The sequence below is a fragment of the Labeo rohita genome, chromosome 17 (genome assembly GCF_022985175.1).
Source record: "Labeo rohita strain BAU-BD-2019 chromosome 17, IGBB_LRoh.1.0, whole genome shotgun sequence".
NCBI lineage: Eukaryota > Metazoa > Chordata > Actinopteri > Cypriniformes > Cyprinidae > Labeo > Labeo rohita.
The window spans coordinates 4,240,597-4,258,826 of record NC_066885.1 but is presented as its reverse complement, the minus strand read 5'-3'; the positions used below and the strand labels follow the sequence as shown (position 1 = coordinate 4,258,826).

Below are 18,230 nucleotides of genomic sequence, written 5' to 3'. Positions count from 1 at the left end.
TAGGTTTTATTATGACAAAAAAGCAAATACAAACTAATGGATACTAATGAATGCTTATAGGCAATATCTGCAAATTTTGTTGTAGATCTACATAAAATGTAAAATATAAAAGAAAGTATTGTTGGAGGACAGTAAAATGACATGCCAAAATTAATATTCATGTACGACTGTCAGCAGTTTTGAAAAAGCAGACTAAATATACTAGATGAACATACACAAAAACTGAACTATTTTCAAATAGAAAAATGAACTCATTCACTAAATTCATCTAAGACTTTCACCTGTTCTGAGTCATACCATGTAGGCTACAGACATACTAGCATAATTATATTTACATGAATATACATAAAACTGAATAAACCATTTTCAGAAAGAAAAAGAAAAATGAACTCATTCACCCTAAATGCATTAATAATCTGATGTGGTAACATGATAACATCTAAATATAAATATATCCCCTGGGCTACAATATCATGTAGCTGAATGCGCCAGAAGGTAATCCCTGAAGTTTTCCCTCGAGTTTCATGTCTTCTCTTCTCAGTACTTTCAAAAAGGCACCGACTCAAATATTCACATGCTGATTTGGAATAAAAATAACATTAGACAGTATGTAGACGCTAAATAAAATATTCTCAAGAGCACAAATGTAACTTACCTTTAATTGGTTCTGTCTTTAGTTCGTGATACTTGAAGATGTCGCTTTAGTTGAGATTTGAGTTTTAGACTGCACTGTTGGCTAATGTAAGAAAATGTGGGAATGTGAGTTGTTATTTCACATTTTATTTCAGTTTTCGTAATGCTTTTTGCATTAGTAAATGCATACACTTCTTTCGCACATACTAACCTTGGACTGGAAACGCTTCTGAAGTGCATCAAAAACCTTTGGGAAAAATAAAAATATCATTATATTGAGCATGACTGATGTGAATGAAAGTGGTTAAATGTTATATTTTCAGCTTAAATTCTTAAGACAATTATGATCAGTCATATTAAGGACACGTGTAGTGCCCATAGTTACCTTTTTCTCTCCCAGGCAGTTTGTCAGCAGTATCAAAAAGCCCTGTAATGAAATACAGCAAAATATTTTAACGTACATGCATGAATGAGCACATAAACAAAGTGTTTGATGCTTGACCCTTACCTGCAGTGAGTTGAGCAATGTAAATGAGTAGCCCACAATTTGGGCATAAGGTTTTTGTGTAAGGTCAAGGTACAGCACCAAAATCCCAAGGAGCCAAGTTAATCCGAGGACAGGGCTTAGGAAGACTATTGTCTTAATCATACTCCTGGCAACGTCCTTTTGGTCCCGTGCCTTTGACTCAGACACAGTAGGACTGACTATCTTCATAATCACCACAACCAGCGTGAAAAGGTTTACCATCACAATAGTTAAGGCAGGAATCACAAAGGAAAAGATGGAGCCCTTCAACATACCCCGATATACAAGCCAGCAAGTATCTTTGGAATAGTATTCATCTTCTTTACCGCCGAAAGTAATGTAGGTTGTTGCTACACATATTATTGGGCATACATAACCAACAGTGATAGATAATGCCAAAAAAACCTTTTTCCTCAGCTGATCAAAGACAAATATCATTTGGTGAAGAAGCACGAGACTCAAGCACAGCATCCAGAAGAAGACGGCGAGGAAAAAAAAGTGTTCGAGTACTGCAAGGATGGAGCACCATTGTGGGGAGATTGCCTTCGGATCGGCAGATGCCAAAAATCCACAGTGTGCAAACAGCAAGCATAAACAGATATTGACTAAGGCCACGTGGCGAAAATTGGCGATGTCTGATTTTACAACTGTATCCCATACCAAAAACTCAATGATTAAACACAGAACAAGTGAGACGATGGATATTCCTAAGCCAGCGTAGGTCAGTTCCGTCATGTACGGTAGGGTCTCTGCCGTTTTGGACATCAGTATGGTGAACGCAGAGTTGTGTTCACATGTGCACAACTCTGGCTTTTCTGCACCGCCCCATTTACACCCCTTTGAAGACCATGCATTCTCATTTTCATCCCAGAAAACACAATACATTTCATGATTCCGAATTCTTTTTTTAGCGTAATCAAAACTCAGCTGAACAGAGGTGGAATTTCTCTCAGTGGCATTATTTGTAGTGATGACTGACACGATGGTGGTCTCTAACGTATCACTTCCATTATACTTTGGTAAAATTTCATTAAGGTTCCGGAATCCAACGACAACAACCTTACTGTCTGCGGTGACATTGACTTTAAAGGCACCGCACAGTGCCGCATTGGAGTTATTACAGACCACAAGTTTAACATTTTCATTTTTGGAATAGTCATTGAAGGTCAGATTTGAGTTGTTTATTGTTTCCTCTGTGGCCCTTAGATATGATACAGATAAATTTGTGTCTTCAGTTTTAGGATTTTTCCAGACATTTGTGTCATTCAAAGTGTTGCTTATAGTGCTGACAAAGTCCTGTAATGTAAAAACAAGAAGAAAGTGAAATGCAATTAGACTTGGAGCAAGCACAGGAATTTGATTATTTTCCATTTTGAATTAATGTTTCTAAGTAATTAGAGTTCATTTTTGACATGTTTCCAGTAAAAAATGTTTTTAATAGGATTTTTTCGTCCTTTGAGTTCTTTGTGTATTGTTGTTTTAAGTTTCTCTAAATATTACAATCGCTTCGGCTTTTCTTTTTTTCTTAAAACCTCAAGCTGAATTAGTTTCTCTTGTTCACACCAGATCTGAGTTTGCACATGGCTTGCTGATCAGAACTGATGAGTTGATTGTTATACTCTATAAAACTTCAAAAAAATTCCATCACAAAATAAACACACAAAATGATCCATTCAGCTGTTAAAATCTGTTGTACATGTTTAGTCCATAAATGTTTTCATGCTACAAAAATAAATATACTGTATACATGCAAATGTTCACAATCTTTTTCTGTGACCAGTCTGATGTCAGAAAAAGGCCAATTTACTGACACATTAACAAAAAATGCTAAAACATGAAGTAAATGTTTTGGGTGAGTTCCTACAGTCTGCAAGCATAGGCATAAACCAGTAGTGACAACTGCATTCCAGTTTTGGGAATGTTGGGTTTGTTTGAAAAATGAGCCAAAGCGATTGAAGAAAACTGTAAAATACTTACGAAGCTCTAAAATATTTCTTTTCACATGCATTGTGTTACTTCACCAAGCTATTGTAATAGATCTGACAATAGCCCTGTTCCCAAACCAGATGTGACCCTGGACTACAAAACCAGTAATAAGGGTCAATTTTTTTTTTAATTGAGATATAAACATTATATTAAAGTTGAATAAATAAACTTTCCATCGATGTATAGTTTGTTAGGACATTTGGCAATATTTTTCCGAGATACAACAATTTGAAAATCTGGAATCTGAGGGTGTAAATACTGAGAAAATTGCCTTTAAAGCTGTCCAAGTGAAGTTCTTAGCAATGCATATTACCAGTCAAAAATTAGGCTTTGATATTTATGGTAGGAAATATCTTCATTGAACATGAAGCCCCTTAAGCTCTTATATTTTGGATGCCACATTTTGGCATAATATCCTAATGATTTTTGGCATAAAGGAAAAATGGATATTTTGACCTATACAATGTATCGTACTAATGCTACAATTATACCTGTGCTACTTATGACTGGTTTTGTGGTCGAAGGTCACAACTATTACTTAAGATTTTAAAGAGCAGTTAAATGTTAATAAGAGGGTTAACACATAATGTTACAAGGAAGCTTAAGAGAAAACATACATACAGACATAATAGTATCATTCCATTGATTTGACTGCTGTTTAGATACTTTGTTAATGGCATCCAAAATAACTACAGATTCATTAATATTTGCAAATGAGTTGAATGTCTCCACTGTGGTTGACTGCTGTATTCGCTTGAAAAGATTTTCTGCATCGTTCTTAATAAGGCCAATGCCTTTATTTAAGATCTGTTATTGTGAAAGAAAAAAAAAAACAAGTATTCAGTCATGTGAGTAAATCTGTCTAGCAATGACGAATTAAGTGCATGAATACTAAAGAATGATACCTCTATATCCTTTTTAATGCCATGCAGGTCCTCATTCACACAAGTAGAGATTTCGGGTTGCAACACTTTGTTTAAGCACATTCTCTTTCTCAGTCCAACAGCAGTGTTCTTACAGGATAAAATGGCCTCACATTTGTCTTTTGTTAAGGGCCACTCATTGTCTGACTCACAGTATGATGAATGGGCTGTTTAATGGAATGAAATACAACAAATTTGTTTTTCTCATCATTTTTGTTTTCATTATTACAATTCAAAAATTCACAAAACAATTACTAGTCTTTCATAAGTATACTAGGCATCTGTTTGGAAAAAACAAAGTAATTTAGCCATTCATCAATATACAATAACGTCTCGGTTACGTATGGTAACCCTCGTTCCCTGATGGAGGGAACGGAGACGTTGTGTCGAGTTAGTGTACGACACTAGGGGTCGCTCTTGAGAGCCCAAACACCTCTGATAGTTTTGAGAAAGGCCAATGAAAATTGGGTGTGCAGATTTGCATAGCTGGCCACGCCCCGGACATCCGGGTATAATAGGGCATCTGCTCACTCGTTCTGATCTGAGGAGCCGAGCGTCTCAGCTCACTCAGAGGCGGACCAGAGATGTGGCATGGGAGACACAACGTCTCCGTTCCCTCCATCAGGGAACGAGGGTTACCATACGTAACCGAGACGTTCCCTATCTGTCGTACACTCCGAGTTGTGTCGAGTTAGTGTACGACACTAGGGGTCCCCGTAAAAACACGCCACATGTCTGGCCGCGTCACGAGTGATAAGCGCAAGTGTAACAGGGCAACGTGTTAACGTAAGTGCAGCTCACCTCGTCGTGACCATCCAACGTCCAAGACTGACCTGTTACAGCAGTGTCCCGCAGCCGGGCCTTCCTCAGTGGAGCGGCTGAGTGTCTGAGAACGTTGGGGAAGTGCCGGTTTCCCGAAGGAAAAGGCACTACGGAGTTCACAACCTGCCCAAAAGGGGGGGTATAAAGTGACATCATTAAATATGGGACCTGAGGTGGGTCTCACACCCGGGGAGACAACCTGACTCAGGCCCTAGAGACAAACCTGTCTTCAGGGGAAAACACCGCACCACAGGAGTTATAGGTGGAAAATACACACATGGGGCCACTACATGAGGAGCCACTACATATGGGGCACAAATCCAACCAAGAGTTAGAGAAGTAACCATACCTTGCGTTGAGATTTCGTAACAAGTTCCTCCGCCAAACTCTGCTACGTCAGGAGTGCCAATGATGGAATGGTGCCCAGGGTTCGCGTTCAGGAAACCTACCTAGGCAGCAACGCCCCTAGTCGAATGGACTCTTACCTCCAGAGGGCAGGGTAGGCCTCTGGCCCGGTAGGCCATCCAGATCGCGTTTGCCAGCCAGTGGGAGATCCTCTGCTTGGAGACAACTTTCCCCTTCTGCTGTCCTCCGTAACAGACAAGAGCTGTTCCGAACATCTCAAGGGCTGAGTTTGTTCCATGTAGATGCGCAGGGCACGGACTGGGCATAACATAGGTCAGGTTGGGGTCATCCTCCTGAGAGGAATAGCTTGCAAGGTCATCACCTGATCTCTGAAGGGAGTGGTGGGGACCTTGGGCACGTATCCAGGCCGGGGTCTCAAGACAACGTGAGAATCCGCTGGTCCGAATTCCAGGCACGAACTGTTCACGGAGAGGGCCAGGAGGTCTCCCACTCTTGATGGAAGTGAGCACAGTCAAAAAGAGCCGTCTTTAAGGAGAGAGCATCGAGTTCGACTGACTGAAGGGGCTCAATTGGATCTTGTTGTAGACCTTGGAGAACCACAGCAAGATCCCAAGAGGGGATTAGATGCGGCCGAGGAGGGTTCAGAGCTCCTCTCAGAAACCTGATACCGAATCGTGTTTCCCCACCGATCTGCCGCCCACCAGGTCATGGTTAGCTGATATGGCTGCGACATGAACCCTGAGTGTAGATGCAGATAGGTGCCTGTCCAGGCCCTTTTGGAGAAAGGATAACACTGATTCGATACCACAGCTCCGTGGGTCCCTCCCGTGGAAAGAACACCAGTTCTCAAGATGCGCCACTTTAAGTCATACAGCCGTCAGGGGGCTCTTGCCTGTAGAAGTGTGTTTACCACTGAAGGAAAAGGTCTCTGAAGTCCTCCTGGTCGCGTCCAGGGACCATAGGTGGAGGTTCCAAAGATTGGGGCGCGGGTGCCAGAATGTGCCCTTCCCCTGAGAAAGGAGGTCCTCCCTCAGAGGAATGCACCAGGGAGGGGCTGATGCCAGGAGCACCAGGTCTGAGAACCAGGTTCTGTTGGGCCAGAAGGGGGCCACCAAGAGAATCTGTTCCCTGTCCTCTCTGACTTTGCACAAAGTTTGTGCGATGAGGCTCACTGGAGGAAACGCATACTTGAGCCAGCCCCTCGGCCAACTGTGTGCCAGTGCGTCTAACCCGAGGGGGGCCTCGGTCAGACCATGTCACAACTGGCAGTGGGTGGATTCCGGTGAGGCAAAGAGAACCATCTCTGCCTGGCCGAATCGATCCCAATCAGTTGGACCGACTGGGGGTGGAGCCTCCACTCGCCTCCGAGCAAAACCTGTCATGACAGGGAATCGGCTATACGATTGGTTCCGCCTGGAATGTGAGTGGTACGTAGAGACTTGAGTCTGTGTTGACTCCAGAGCAGGAGACGGCGGGCTAGTTGTGACATGCGAAAGGAGCGTACATCGCCCTGGTGGTTGATGTAGGCCACAGTCGCAGTGTTGTCGGACCTGACCAACACATGCTTGCCCTGAATCCTAGGCCGGAACCTCCTCAGAGCTAGAAGCACTGCCAACAACTCCAGACAATTTATGTGCCAGAACAGTCGGGGGCCTGTCCAGACCCCGGAAGCTGCCTGCCCGTCGCAGGTGGCACCCCAGCCAATCTTGGAAGCATCTGTGGTGACAACGATGCGTCTGGACACTTGTTCCAAGGGGACACCTGACCACAGGAACACAATGTCTGTCCAAGGGCTGGGTGTCTGGCGACACGATGGCGTGATGTTCACACGGGATGTGCCCTGATGCCACGCCCACCTGGGGACTCGAGTATGAAGCCAGTGCTGCAGCGGTCTCATGTGCATCAAACCCAACGGCGTGACCGCGGCTGAGGATGCCATGTGCCCTAGGAGCCTCTGAACCTGTTTTAGGGGGACCGCTGACCGCATCGGAGTGTTGCCACACACCTCAGAACTGACTGTGCACGCTCTGGGAAGAGACGCGCAGACATACTAACCGAATCCAGCTCTACGCCGAGAAAAGAGATCCTCTGTGCCGGGGAGAGTTTGCTCTTTTCCCAGTTGACCTGAGGTCCCAACTGGGCCAATGGTTGAGAACCATGTCCCTGTGTACGCAACCCATATCCCACGAGTGAACTAGGAATAGCCAGTCGTCAAGATAATTGAGAATGAGGATGCCCACTTCCCTGAGGGGGGCAAGGGCAGCCCCTGCTACCTTCGTAAAGGCGCAGGGCGGCAGGGATAGGCCGCAGGGGGAACCTTGTACTGATGAGCCTGATCTCGAAGACAGAGTCTTGGAGGATCAAGACATGATAGTACGTGTAGCTCAGGTCCAATGCCATCAACCAATCTTAAGCCCTGACACACAAGGAATGTGTGTTCAAGGGCTAATGTTTGAACGCGAGCTCGAGAAAGGGCCCGATTCAAAAACCTCTGTTTTAAGATTGGTATGAGTCAACCACCCATCTTGGTACAATGAAGTAGGGGTCGGCGAACCCTTACCTTCATTTTGGCTGAGGGGATAGGATCGATCGCACCCTTCCCAGGGGGGCTGCGATCTCCGCTTAAGGGACCATAGCATTCTTGCCCGGAGTCGATTTATAAGAGAATGCCGTAGACCTTAGCGGATGCCTTGCAACCTGAGTTGCATAGCCAAGTCAGGTAGTTCTGAGAAGCTTCAGGTCTCAGGGAACTATGCCCGACGTACCTGGAATGGGAATGTCGTGGCTGAATAAGGCAGAGAACGCCGTGTTTGGAGATGAAGCCCCAAGAGCGCGGTGTGTCTTTGCCATTATGCAGAGTTTGTACCGAATCCATCTCTCATCCCCGGGTCGAGAGTGGATCTGGACGGGTCAGCTAGCCCGCCTGCTCTGGATTGCTCGTCAGAAGAAAAACTAGAAGCCTAACGAGGGTTCTAGCAAGCCTACCGACAAGCTTGTGTTGCCACCTTCCCACAAGATCTCTGACCGCTGGGCGGTCAGGCCAGAGGCCCGGCTGTCGCGGGGCCTCAGGAGTTCTATAGGGGAACGTCCGTGGCGACGAACAGACAGGATTAGTCGGGGGTAGAGGACCGGAGCCCTGACCCGCGGCTCTGTCTGCTCCTACCGTGAAGGACTTTCGCTGCAAATTCTATCACGGTGTTGCCAGAAGGAAAAACCTGGGAAATGGGGGGTAAGAAGCGGACTTCAAATTTCCCGCATTTCTGACAGGTGCAGCCACAGGTGGCGTTCCTGGACCAACAAGTAGACATCGCCCTTCCTAGAGCGTGCGCCACGACTCACAGCTCTAGGTTGGAACCACCCTCGTAATGAGCTCGCAACGCCACGGCCTGAACGCCCAGAGGATGGCCATGGTATGTAAGGCGGACGCAGCCTGTCCAGAAGCCATGTAAGCCTTGCCCGGAAGAACTTACAGGCCCTGAACGGGAGTTCTGGAAGGAATCCCACAAGCGGCGGCAATTAGCAGGGAGTACACTGCAATCGCCCCCTCCACCTGGGGGAACCTCTGAAACCCCCTCGCTGGACCCCCATCGAGAGTGGTGAAGGAGGAGAAGTTGGTTTAACACGTTCTGACCATTTTTTTTTTTTTTTTTTAAAAATGGGCTTTCCGCGATTTCACCGACTTCTCGTGTACTTCCGGGAAACAGACACTGTAAACGAGCGTACAGGTCGTTACCCAGATGTCTATTAACCAGCCCCTTCTTGGCTGCCCGTTTCAGGCACGGCCGCCATTTTTTTTAGCATCCACCTCAAACTGAGAATCAGTCCCCCGTAGAGGCTTGCTCAGCTGAAGTTTCTGCTTTCAAATAGTTCACGCCCTTCCTTAGCGATGCTGCCGCTAACCATTTCCGCCCAATTAGGAGTTCTGAATAAGAAAGTCAGCTGTACTGAGACAGACTAACAAACTTGTCCGGAAACTCAATCGAGGGACGCACGAAGCGAGGGGTTTGCGGGGTTTTCACCCGGCAAAACCTTCCTTGCTTTGTAATGCTCGTCACCAACGCACATCGCAACGGCCTCGTACCCGGAAGTAGAAGGACCGGAGCGGGTAGCAGTCGGGAACGTAAGCATACGGCTCGTGCGCCCAGGTCATGTTTTCGCCGGCAAAACATGAATCAACAACAAGCGCTGCATCGGCGTGAGAATCTCAACACTGAATACAACGGTCGTGTTGATCGTTTGGATCGAGGGACGCGAGGAGCGAGAGGTTTGCGGGGTTTTCACCCGGCAGAGCCTTCCCTGCTTCCTAATGCTCGTTACCGACGCACATCGCAACGGCCTCGTACCCGAAAGTAGAAGGACCGGAGCGGGAAGCAGTCGGAGTGAGCCGCGGCTTCACGTAAAGCACGCGGCTGACGAGCAAGCGCGTCCATGATCGAGCTCTCGCAAGCAAAACATGAGTCAACAACAAGCGCTGCATCAGCGTGAGCATAACTCAACACTGAACACAACGGTCGTGTCGATCGTTTGGGAAGGTAAGCCGCAACCAGGATGACACGGAGGGAAAGATATGTTAACCAACACACAATCCTACCGTGCCAGCTCTATCAGAGAAATCACCCCTTTAGAAGGAAGATTGCTCTTCAAGATCGCTGTCGACGCACCCAGGGGACTCTCACAACACAGGCTGTGCTAGAGAGGGAGAGACCGCTGTCTGTGCTGCAGATCCAACGACGAGAGAGGTGAATGTTGCTGCATCTCACGCAGAGACGCTGCATTCGGCTCCGAAGAACAGAACGAGTGAGCAGATGCACACGCTGCCCTATTATACCCGGATGTCCGGGGCGTGGCCAGCTATGCAAATCTGCACACCCAATTTTCATTGGCCTTTCTCAAAACTGTCAGAGGTGTTTGGGCTCTCAAGAGCGACCCCTAGTGTCGTACACTAACTCGACACAACTCGGAGTGTACGACAGATAGGGAACATATATTAGTTCACTCAAAAGTGATATTTGTCTCCTTGTTTACTATCAAGCCATTCCAAACCTGTATGACTGTATGACAAAAAGAACTACAAAAGTCATTCTAATTCATAAAATAGCATCATTATTCATTGTTCATCTCAAAAGTCATTTTTGTAGTCAGTGTTTTTGCATTCCAATTAAGAGCTTCAACGGAGGGGAAGAATGAATGACTTTTTCCATTATATGGAAATGATCTTAATTCTTCAAAGGCAAAATGTTAAACAGCACTAAAACTTACGAAAAATGATGGGGATCTCCACAGTTTTGGTTGTTAAACGGTTGGATTTGGCTCTGTTGTTTGTGAATGTACATTGAACATATATTGTTTCATTGTTTGGCTCTGCACAATATATGGTCGCCTCTGCTTTATAAATGATAATATTCCCTTGGACTTCTAGAGAATGCAGTAATAAAAAAAAATATTATAGTGTTTAAAAATACAAATAGATATTTATCTTTCCATCACATTGTTTAAGCTAGTTATAGTTATGAGATGCTTACCTCGATCTTTGTTTGTGAAGCGATCATTACTCCATGTAACCGTGTAATTTTCTGTGTCGTTTGAAATTTTACACTCAACAACAACCGTTTTTGGTGAATTATCTCTACAATCAGGAAATTGGGGACTGCTCTTAGCTTGTATTTCTGGCAAAAGTGCTATGTCCAACTCTGTACTTGCTGTGTGTTCTATGGGCCCGCTTGTGTACACGCATTTAATTCTTCCTAGATAGGTTTGAACATAAGAAATTACACACATCACCATTAAGCTGAAATCAATGACCTCATATTTAATTACTGAAATATTTAAAATAGGGCTGTCAAACGATTAATCGCATACAAAATAAAAGTTTGAGTTTGCCTAATATGTGTGTGTACTGTGTGTAATATATAAATGTATATAAACACAAGCACATTCATGTATATATTTAAGAAATATTTACAAGTAAATGTATTTATTATCATTTGTATAGAATTTATATTATTTATAAATACAAATATTTTGTACATAAATAACGTACATCTCTTAAATATATGCATCAATTTGTGTGTATTTATATATACATAATAATTACACACAGTACACACACATATATTAGGCAAACACAAACTTTTATTTTGTATGCGCTGATTAATTGACAGCCCTAATTTAAAAATGAGTAAAAAAAAAATCCTTTCAAAGTCATGCAGTTATCTTGATTACATATGTGTACAGAAACATACCTTTCCAGCTTCCTGAAATGTTTTTGAGATTAACAGTGTCCTCCAAACCGTTTTTTGTAAAGTTGGCCTCTTCTCCTACTGTGATCTCTGTCGATTTATTCTGCACATTTAAGTACCACTTAGGTTCCACCCCTTCCAGCTCTGCTGGTGGAGTGCAAGTTATACTTGTCGAGGAGCCAGTATCAATCGTGTGATTGTGAAGTCTCGTAATAGTGATGATGCCTTTAGAGAAAGTAAGCTGTGACTGTATTAAACTCTACTTATTCACATAACATTGTGTCTGAAGTATTGGCAATAATTAAACAAGTGAAAGAAATAGTTCACAGTAAAGAAGTTACCTGTTGTTACCAGCTTCGAATTTTGCAATTCACTGACTACAGTAATCAATCCATTAATTGGGACTGAACTCATGAACTGTACCGTGTAAGATGCAATCACACTGCCACTCCTTTAAATCAAAAATGTTATTACATTTTCTGTCATTTAAATGTGTTTTATGTGTGTTTGTTATCATGATTACCTGTAACTGTTGATAATCAGAGAATCAAAATATGTCAGCTTGCTGTATGCTTTTGCAAGCTAAAAGAAATTGAAACATGCCAGTGATTGGAATTGCTAAAGTTAATCAAACTAAAACTTAAATACAGCAACATTTTTAGGCATTGCAGGATGACAATATGGTGCTTGTATATTTTACAGTTCCTACAGGAGGCAAATAGGAAGCGGTCACATCAAATTTCAATTTGTCCTTTCCATAAACAATGGCTACACTCTTAAAAATAAAGGTGCACAGCGATGTTATAGAAGAACCATTTTTGGTTTCACAAAGAACCATTCAGTCAAAGGTTCTTCAGATGTTAAAGGTTCTTTATGGAACCATTAGACAAAAAAGGTTCTTCTATGGCATCGTGAAGCACCTTCATTTTTAAGAGTGTAGTAGGAGTAAACACAATAATGCAGTGTTGAACTAATTATACAACATAAAATGTAAAACATAAAACACCATAATGAAAAAAAAAGAATGTAAAAGCAATCCTTAATACAATTTGATGAGTCGTGTAAATGTAATCAGTTATGTAATCGAATGATTTCAGGAAAACTTTTCCCCCTTTTTTGCACCGTTGTGTTGTGTTGTGTTGGTTTTCAGCAGTACATACCAAATTAGCAATTTTCTCTGCCAGAGTGTCATAAGCAGGCAAACCTTTTTGCGTTGGATTACATAAAACTTCGCAAGACATATTTTCAATTGGAGTATATCCATCAATGCTTACTGGAAAAAATAAGAATCGCAGTATTCAATGAACGTTTTTAAATTTCTTTTTCAGCAAGAAATCCTGTACCCATATCAAACAATACTTTACCTCTTGATTCAGGCAGACACACGGCGATGTCATTAAGTTTTTGCAAGCAGTTTTTGTTGCAGCATTTATCATTTTTGCACATGTCCTCACTGCCTGTGTAGTTTGACGCGCATGAACAATTCTTATACATCTCATTCCATGTGCACTCTGCAAACAAGCACATTATAGTTTTTTTGTCCATAACATCAATTATAGATTAAAGAGAAATGTAGCAACTGCCCATCATTTTTCCTTAACCAATATTTCATATGTTTAAATCAGTTCCAGTATATTTTCAGGTCCCCATCATATACTGGATGGATTATTGTACCTTATAAATGAATTGTATTAGCTTTCTTTTAGTACAATATCAGGTAAACATGGAGTGAATTTAACTAAAAAATACAATGAAAAACTAACAAACTGATTTAGAAACATAGAAACATCTGCTTTTTTTTTTCTTCTTTAATTGAAATCCTTCAATCAAAATGTGAATTTAGGGGAACATTCTTTTATTTTGGAATCAGTGTATATTTTTTTCCTAACTATAAAAATAATTTTCCATCAATTTAGATTATTTTCTTCTCTTTTTCTTTCTCTAACGATAAAAAAGACAGTTCCTTAATAACACCATCCTCCAGGAACTGACCTCATTTTTGTTTAATTTTAAACAATTCTGATTAATCAGAGTATATTGCTGAAAGTCTGTAATGGATTTTTATATAAATGCATCCTTAAAATTACTTAAGCCCATATATATTTTTTTTAAATCTCTAATGCTCAACAGGGAAGCACCCATTTAAATGTTATTTTATTTGCATTCTGTATGCACAAAAATATGGCCCATGTTTATATGAAGCAATTTTCAGTACAGGTTTTACTCGTATTTTGAATTACAATTTGCATTGTGTTGTGCTTTTGGTTAGGAATGTCCATAAAATTAACAAATGTTATACTGGCAGAAAATTACCAATAGGCCTACCTTTTTTATTATACGTTTGTTTACCTGTTGTGATAGTGATGTCTGTTACAGATGCATCAGTTATTTTTGTAAGTGTCTGGTCTTTCAGAAGCGCGCTGAAGTTATCATACACCGATGACTCGATTTCAAGCTCTAACCAGTACACCTGTGTGGAATTCCTTGGAATGTCTAACATGCCGACAATTAATGGAAAAAGTAAATATATTTACAAATATGCATTCGATAGATTATTATTGACAATGACCAGAAAAAAAGAAAACTATGCGTACCACCTGCCACAGCAACCTATCAAACAAAAGTGTTAAAGAGTTAATGCTAAATATAACAAATTGTTTATATAACTGAAGAACTTTTATAATAATTCAATATTATCCCACCTTAAAAAACAATCCTAGAAAAAGGAGAATGACGCCTTTAGACAACTTCATTTTTGTACCATAAATGTCTGGTGGATGGAACAGAGCGCAGTCATTCATATGAATATGTACATATGCTTTCCATCGCTGACATCAAAAATAAAATACATTTACATGTATTCATTTAGCAAACACAACAAGTGATTCATTTGAAGGAGATATTAAACACTAGAAATGAATACAACGATTTAAACTTTTACCAAAATAGTAAAAGCTAACAGGGAGGGATATAATAAGTATTGAAAGCAAAGTTTTTTTTTTAAATAATAAATTGACCACAGCAGTATACTTTTATATTCACTACCGGTCAAAGGTTTGGAATAATTGTTTTGTTTTGTTTTTTGAATAATAAATTAACCACAGCAATATGCACTACCAGTCAAAAGAAGGTTTGAAAAATTGCTTTTTTTATTTAATAGAAGCTCTTATAATCAACAGTACTTCAATTATTTGGTAAAAAGTACAGTAAAAAAACTGTAATATTGTAAAACATTATATACTGTATAATATTATATAAAATAACTTAAATAACGGTTTTCTATTTTATTAAAGTATAATTTATTCCTTTGATGCAAAGCTGATTTTTCAGCATTATTACTCATTTGCTGCTGATATATCATTCTAATATGCTGATTTGGTGGAGCTTATATGAAGAGCACTGGCTAACATTCATTAAATGTGTCAACGTACCTCTTTGCCTTCTAAGTCCTGTCAGCATTATTGACCCATGGATTCAGGGCGCAGTTTTATTGTAGTGATGACTTTCATAAAAAGCTTCAAGCGGCCATACGGACCATGTTAGGGGATGGAATGATAACCCGCTCAAGAATATTCCCAGTAAGCCTCCTGATTTGCATTTATTCAGGTCACATGACTCAAAATATGACCCACTATACAAAATATAGACAGTTTCATTTAAAAATAAATTTACAAACTTCAAAAGAATAAAATACGGTAAAAATGAACTTTTACCAGCGTGTCATAAGATGAATACAGTAGTTCAGTTAGGTTGTTGTTCTGAATTTTTCCATCAATCCAGCACACAAGGAAAAAAAGAGGTGTAAGATTTGCTTCATAACAAATTTCACCAAGAAACTGATAGTAAATTTCACTTTTTTTTTTATTTTGAAGAGGCAACATGTAACACCTTGAGATAAACGTGAAATTTTAAAATACTGGTTTTCTACTCAAATTGACTGAAAATGTGGAATTGAAGTAAAACTAATGAAGTAACATCAGATATACATATATATAGTCTTGTAGATCGTTACAGATGCACTGTTTTTACCATAAAACAACTGAAACAAAAATCCCACAGATGCACATTTAGTCACATCTAGTAACTTTAGAAACTTTAATCTAGAGACTTTTTTCCCACGAGACAGTAAGAAACCACCACTGTTTTTTTAGGGGCAAACACCACTCACATGTCTTACTATATTATTGGTTATCAGATAGCACCATCGTAGATGTTTTGGTCATTTGCGTCATTGCGTCAATTTCTGTTTAGCAAAGACACATTTCTGTTCTGTAAAGTCCAACGAATGGCTTATCTCTTGTCTCCAATGCAACCTTCATTTGCATTTATTTTGCTTACAAGCAACATGTACATGTTCATGTTATAAACATTATCTGGCCTAACTAGTCAAACTTTATTACAGGTTTTTTTATACCCTGGTTTGCCTCAGTTCTTTGGCTATAGTGAGAAAACAAAAAAGTTAAATCTAATCTTTTATTATCATTATACTACAAGGCCATTAAAACGTTTCAGCTTCACTTAAATTTATCGTGTAGAAAACTTATTTCAAGCATTAAAACAGAAGCATTTTTTTGTCGTTGTAACTGAAAGAAACATTAGGTCCGAAGTCTAATATGCATTGTGGTCAAATAAAAAAAAAATGTATTGAACTCCACAGAATTTTCAAGAGTAACCATCCCCCAGATGCTACTTTGAATATCAGTAAAATGCAGTTGTTTGGGGAATCAAGCCTCAAGGAAACAGACCCTGTGAACAGCAGGCTCATTCATTTACACTCTATAAACAAAAGTACATACAGTCGCCGGACACAGAAAAATACTCAAAATAGCACAACAGTATTTGCATTTTACTTTGCATGGCCTCATGATTTTTATGAAATGACACATACTTTACTGACATGTGCATTTCTGTGATGTTTTATGCTAATTTTTGTGTACTATTTATAACAGTATATAATACGCCAAACCCCTTTGAGTCTCCATAGAGATTTGAAGTTAATATTTCAATAATTTAACAACATTTTCCTGGTTTTCTGATGATGGATGATGACATGCAAAAAATGAACAAAATATATTTCATATGTAACATATTGTAGTAGGCTATTTCATTTATTGTTTTTATGATTTAGCTATTCATCAACACATGATCTCCCTGAAAATTTGAATTTGTAGCATTCCATCACTTGCTCACAAATGAATTCTCTGTAGTCAGAATAAAGTCCAAAAACATCACAATAATCCAAAAGCAATCCACAAAGGAAGTGTTTTTATGGACTTTTAGCAATGGTTTGATGTTAAAAATATCCTAATGATGGATTTGTTTCTTACAAACACAAATCTTTTTGCTTCATAAGATATTAACTGATGGACTGGTGGATTATTGCTTTTATCAGCTGTTTGGACTCTCATTCTGACGGCACCCATTCACTGCAGAGGATCCATCGTTGTTGGAATGCTCTATTGGTGTTGAAATGCTACATTTCTCCAAATCTATTCTGATAAAAAAAAATAAAGAAACCAACTCTTTAAACACAAGACAATGCTGTCAAGTTAAGTAAGTTTGCTCATGCAAACACAGCATCATCACAACGTACATCTATTTTACAATGCAAATCTGTCAGTCATAAAACATAAAAGTATGCTGGTTACTCAACATCCAAACAGTGCATCCTTTAGTCACTATAGATAGATAAACAGGCATCTTTATTGGACCAGAAAGTTCTGCTCAAAGCTTCATTTAGCAGGAAGTTCCTGCAGGCTTTATTGCAATGCCATTCACTGAGTCTTTGGACCGTTGACTCACCATCTTTCAGTTAAAGAACTGACATTTAGCCAAGAAATAGCACTCTGAAATGTCAGCATGACATTTGTCTGTTTATAAAGTTGCATTTACGACATCTCGGCTGAGCATCTGACCGTGAAAACCTAAAATCATCTCGACCAATCTGCTTTAATAAAGCACAGCAGTAGCCTGCTGTTTTCACTTTTCAGCTGGTACTCTTGAAAATGTTCTTAGAGGTCTCACCTGTGCAGCAATTTGAGGAACCACAAATTGTGTATTTTTGGTATATTTTCATTAAACATGGACGTTTAGGGCCTTTTGTGGATTTTGCGCATTGGCGACATCTGCTGGACAAATATAGGCCTAACTAAAACAAAAATGCAGACTTTTAAGGTATGCAACATTATCAATGCATATGTATTGCATATGTAGCATAAATACAAAAATGTGTCTATATGTAAATTATTTTTTTATTTTATAATAACATACACTACCAGTCAAAAGTTTTTGTACAGTAAGATTTTTACCGTTTTTTTAAAGTCTCTTCTGCTCACCAAGCCTGCATTTATTCCAAAGTACAAAACAGTTAAATTTTGAAATATTTTTACTATTTAAAACAAGTGCTTTCTATTTGAATATATTTTAAAATGTAATTTATTCATGTGATCAAAGCTACATTTTTAGCATCGTTACTCCAGTCACATGATCCTTTAGAAATCATTCTAATATGCTGATTTGCTGTTCAAGAAACATTTTTGTTATTATCAATATCAATCGATATTTAAAACAGTTGAGTAGATTTTTTTCAGGATTCTTTGATGAACAGAAAGATCCATTTTTTGGGGGGAGAAATTATAGAAATTCATTTTTTAATAAGTAAGGATGCTTAGTTGATCAAAAGGAATGACAAAAACATTTAGAATGTTACAAAAGATTTCTATTTCAGATAAATGC

At 40.0% G+C, this 18,230-nt stretch overlaps 2 protein-coding genes across 3 annotated transcripts in view; one reads left to right on the top strand and one right to left on the bottom strand.

The window, feature by feature from the left end:
- The window catches only part of LOC127179746 (ankyrin repeat domain-containing protein 66), a 31,681-nt gene that overhangs the window by 1,755 nt on the left and 11,696 nt on the right, over positions 1–18,230 (top strand). Inside the window, exon 4 of one of the 2 annotated variants that reach the window (XM_051133451.1) lies at positions 1,577–1,697. The exons of the other annotated variant lie outside the window; for it this stretch is intronic. The gene's annotated coding sequence lies outside the window, so the exon portion shown is untranslated. Of the gene's footprint in view, positions 1–1,576; positions 1,698–18,230 lie in introns of those variants that run through there. 2 annotated transcript variants of the gene reach the window in all.
- On the bottom strand, positions 10–15,060 carry adgrf3a (adhesion G protein-coupled receptor F3a). Its single transcript, XM_051133446.1, has 18 exons — positions 14,927–15,060; positions 14,198–14,265; positions 14,090–14,105; positions 13,845–13,988; positions 12,860–13,006; positions 12,656–12,768; positions 12,019–12,077; positions 11,837–11,946; positions 11,499–11,720; positions 10,779–11,000; positions 10,516–10,671; positions 4,051–4,235; positions 3,767–3,952; positions 1,142–2,455; positions 1,019–1,060; positions 845–880; positions 656–736; positions 10–577 (listed from the first exon to the last, which is right to left on the bottom strand). The coding sequence occupies exons 1-17, from the start codon at positions 14,952–14,954 to the stop codon at positions 674–676; spliced, it is 3,111 nt and encodes a 1,036-aa protein (XP_050989403.1). The 5' UTR covers positions 14,955–15,060; the 3' UTR covers positions 10–577; positions 656–673.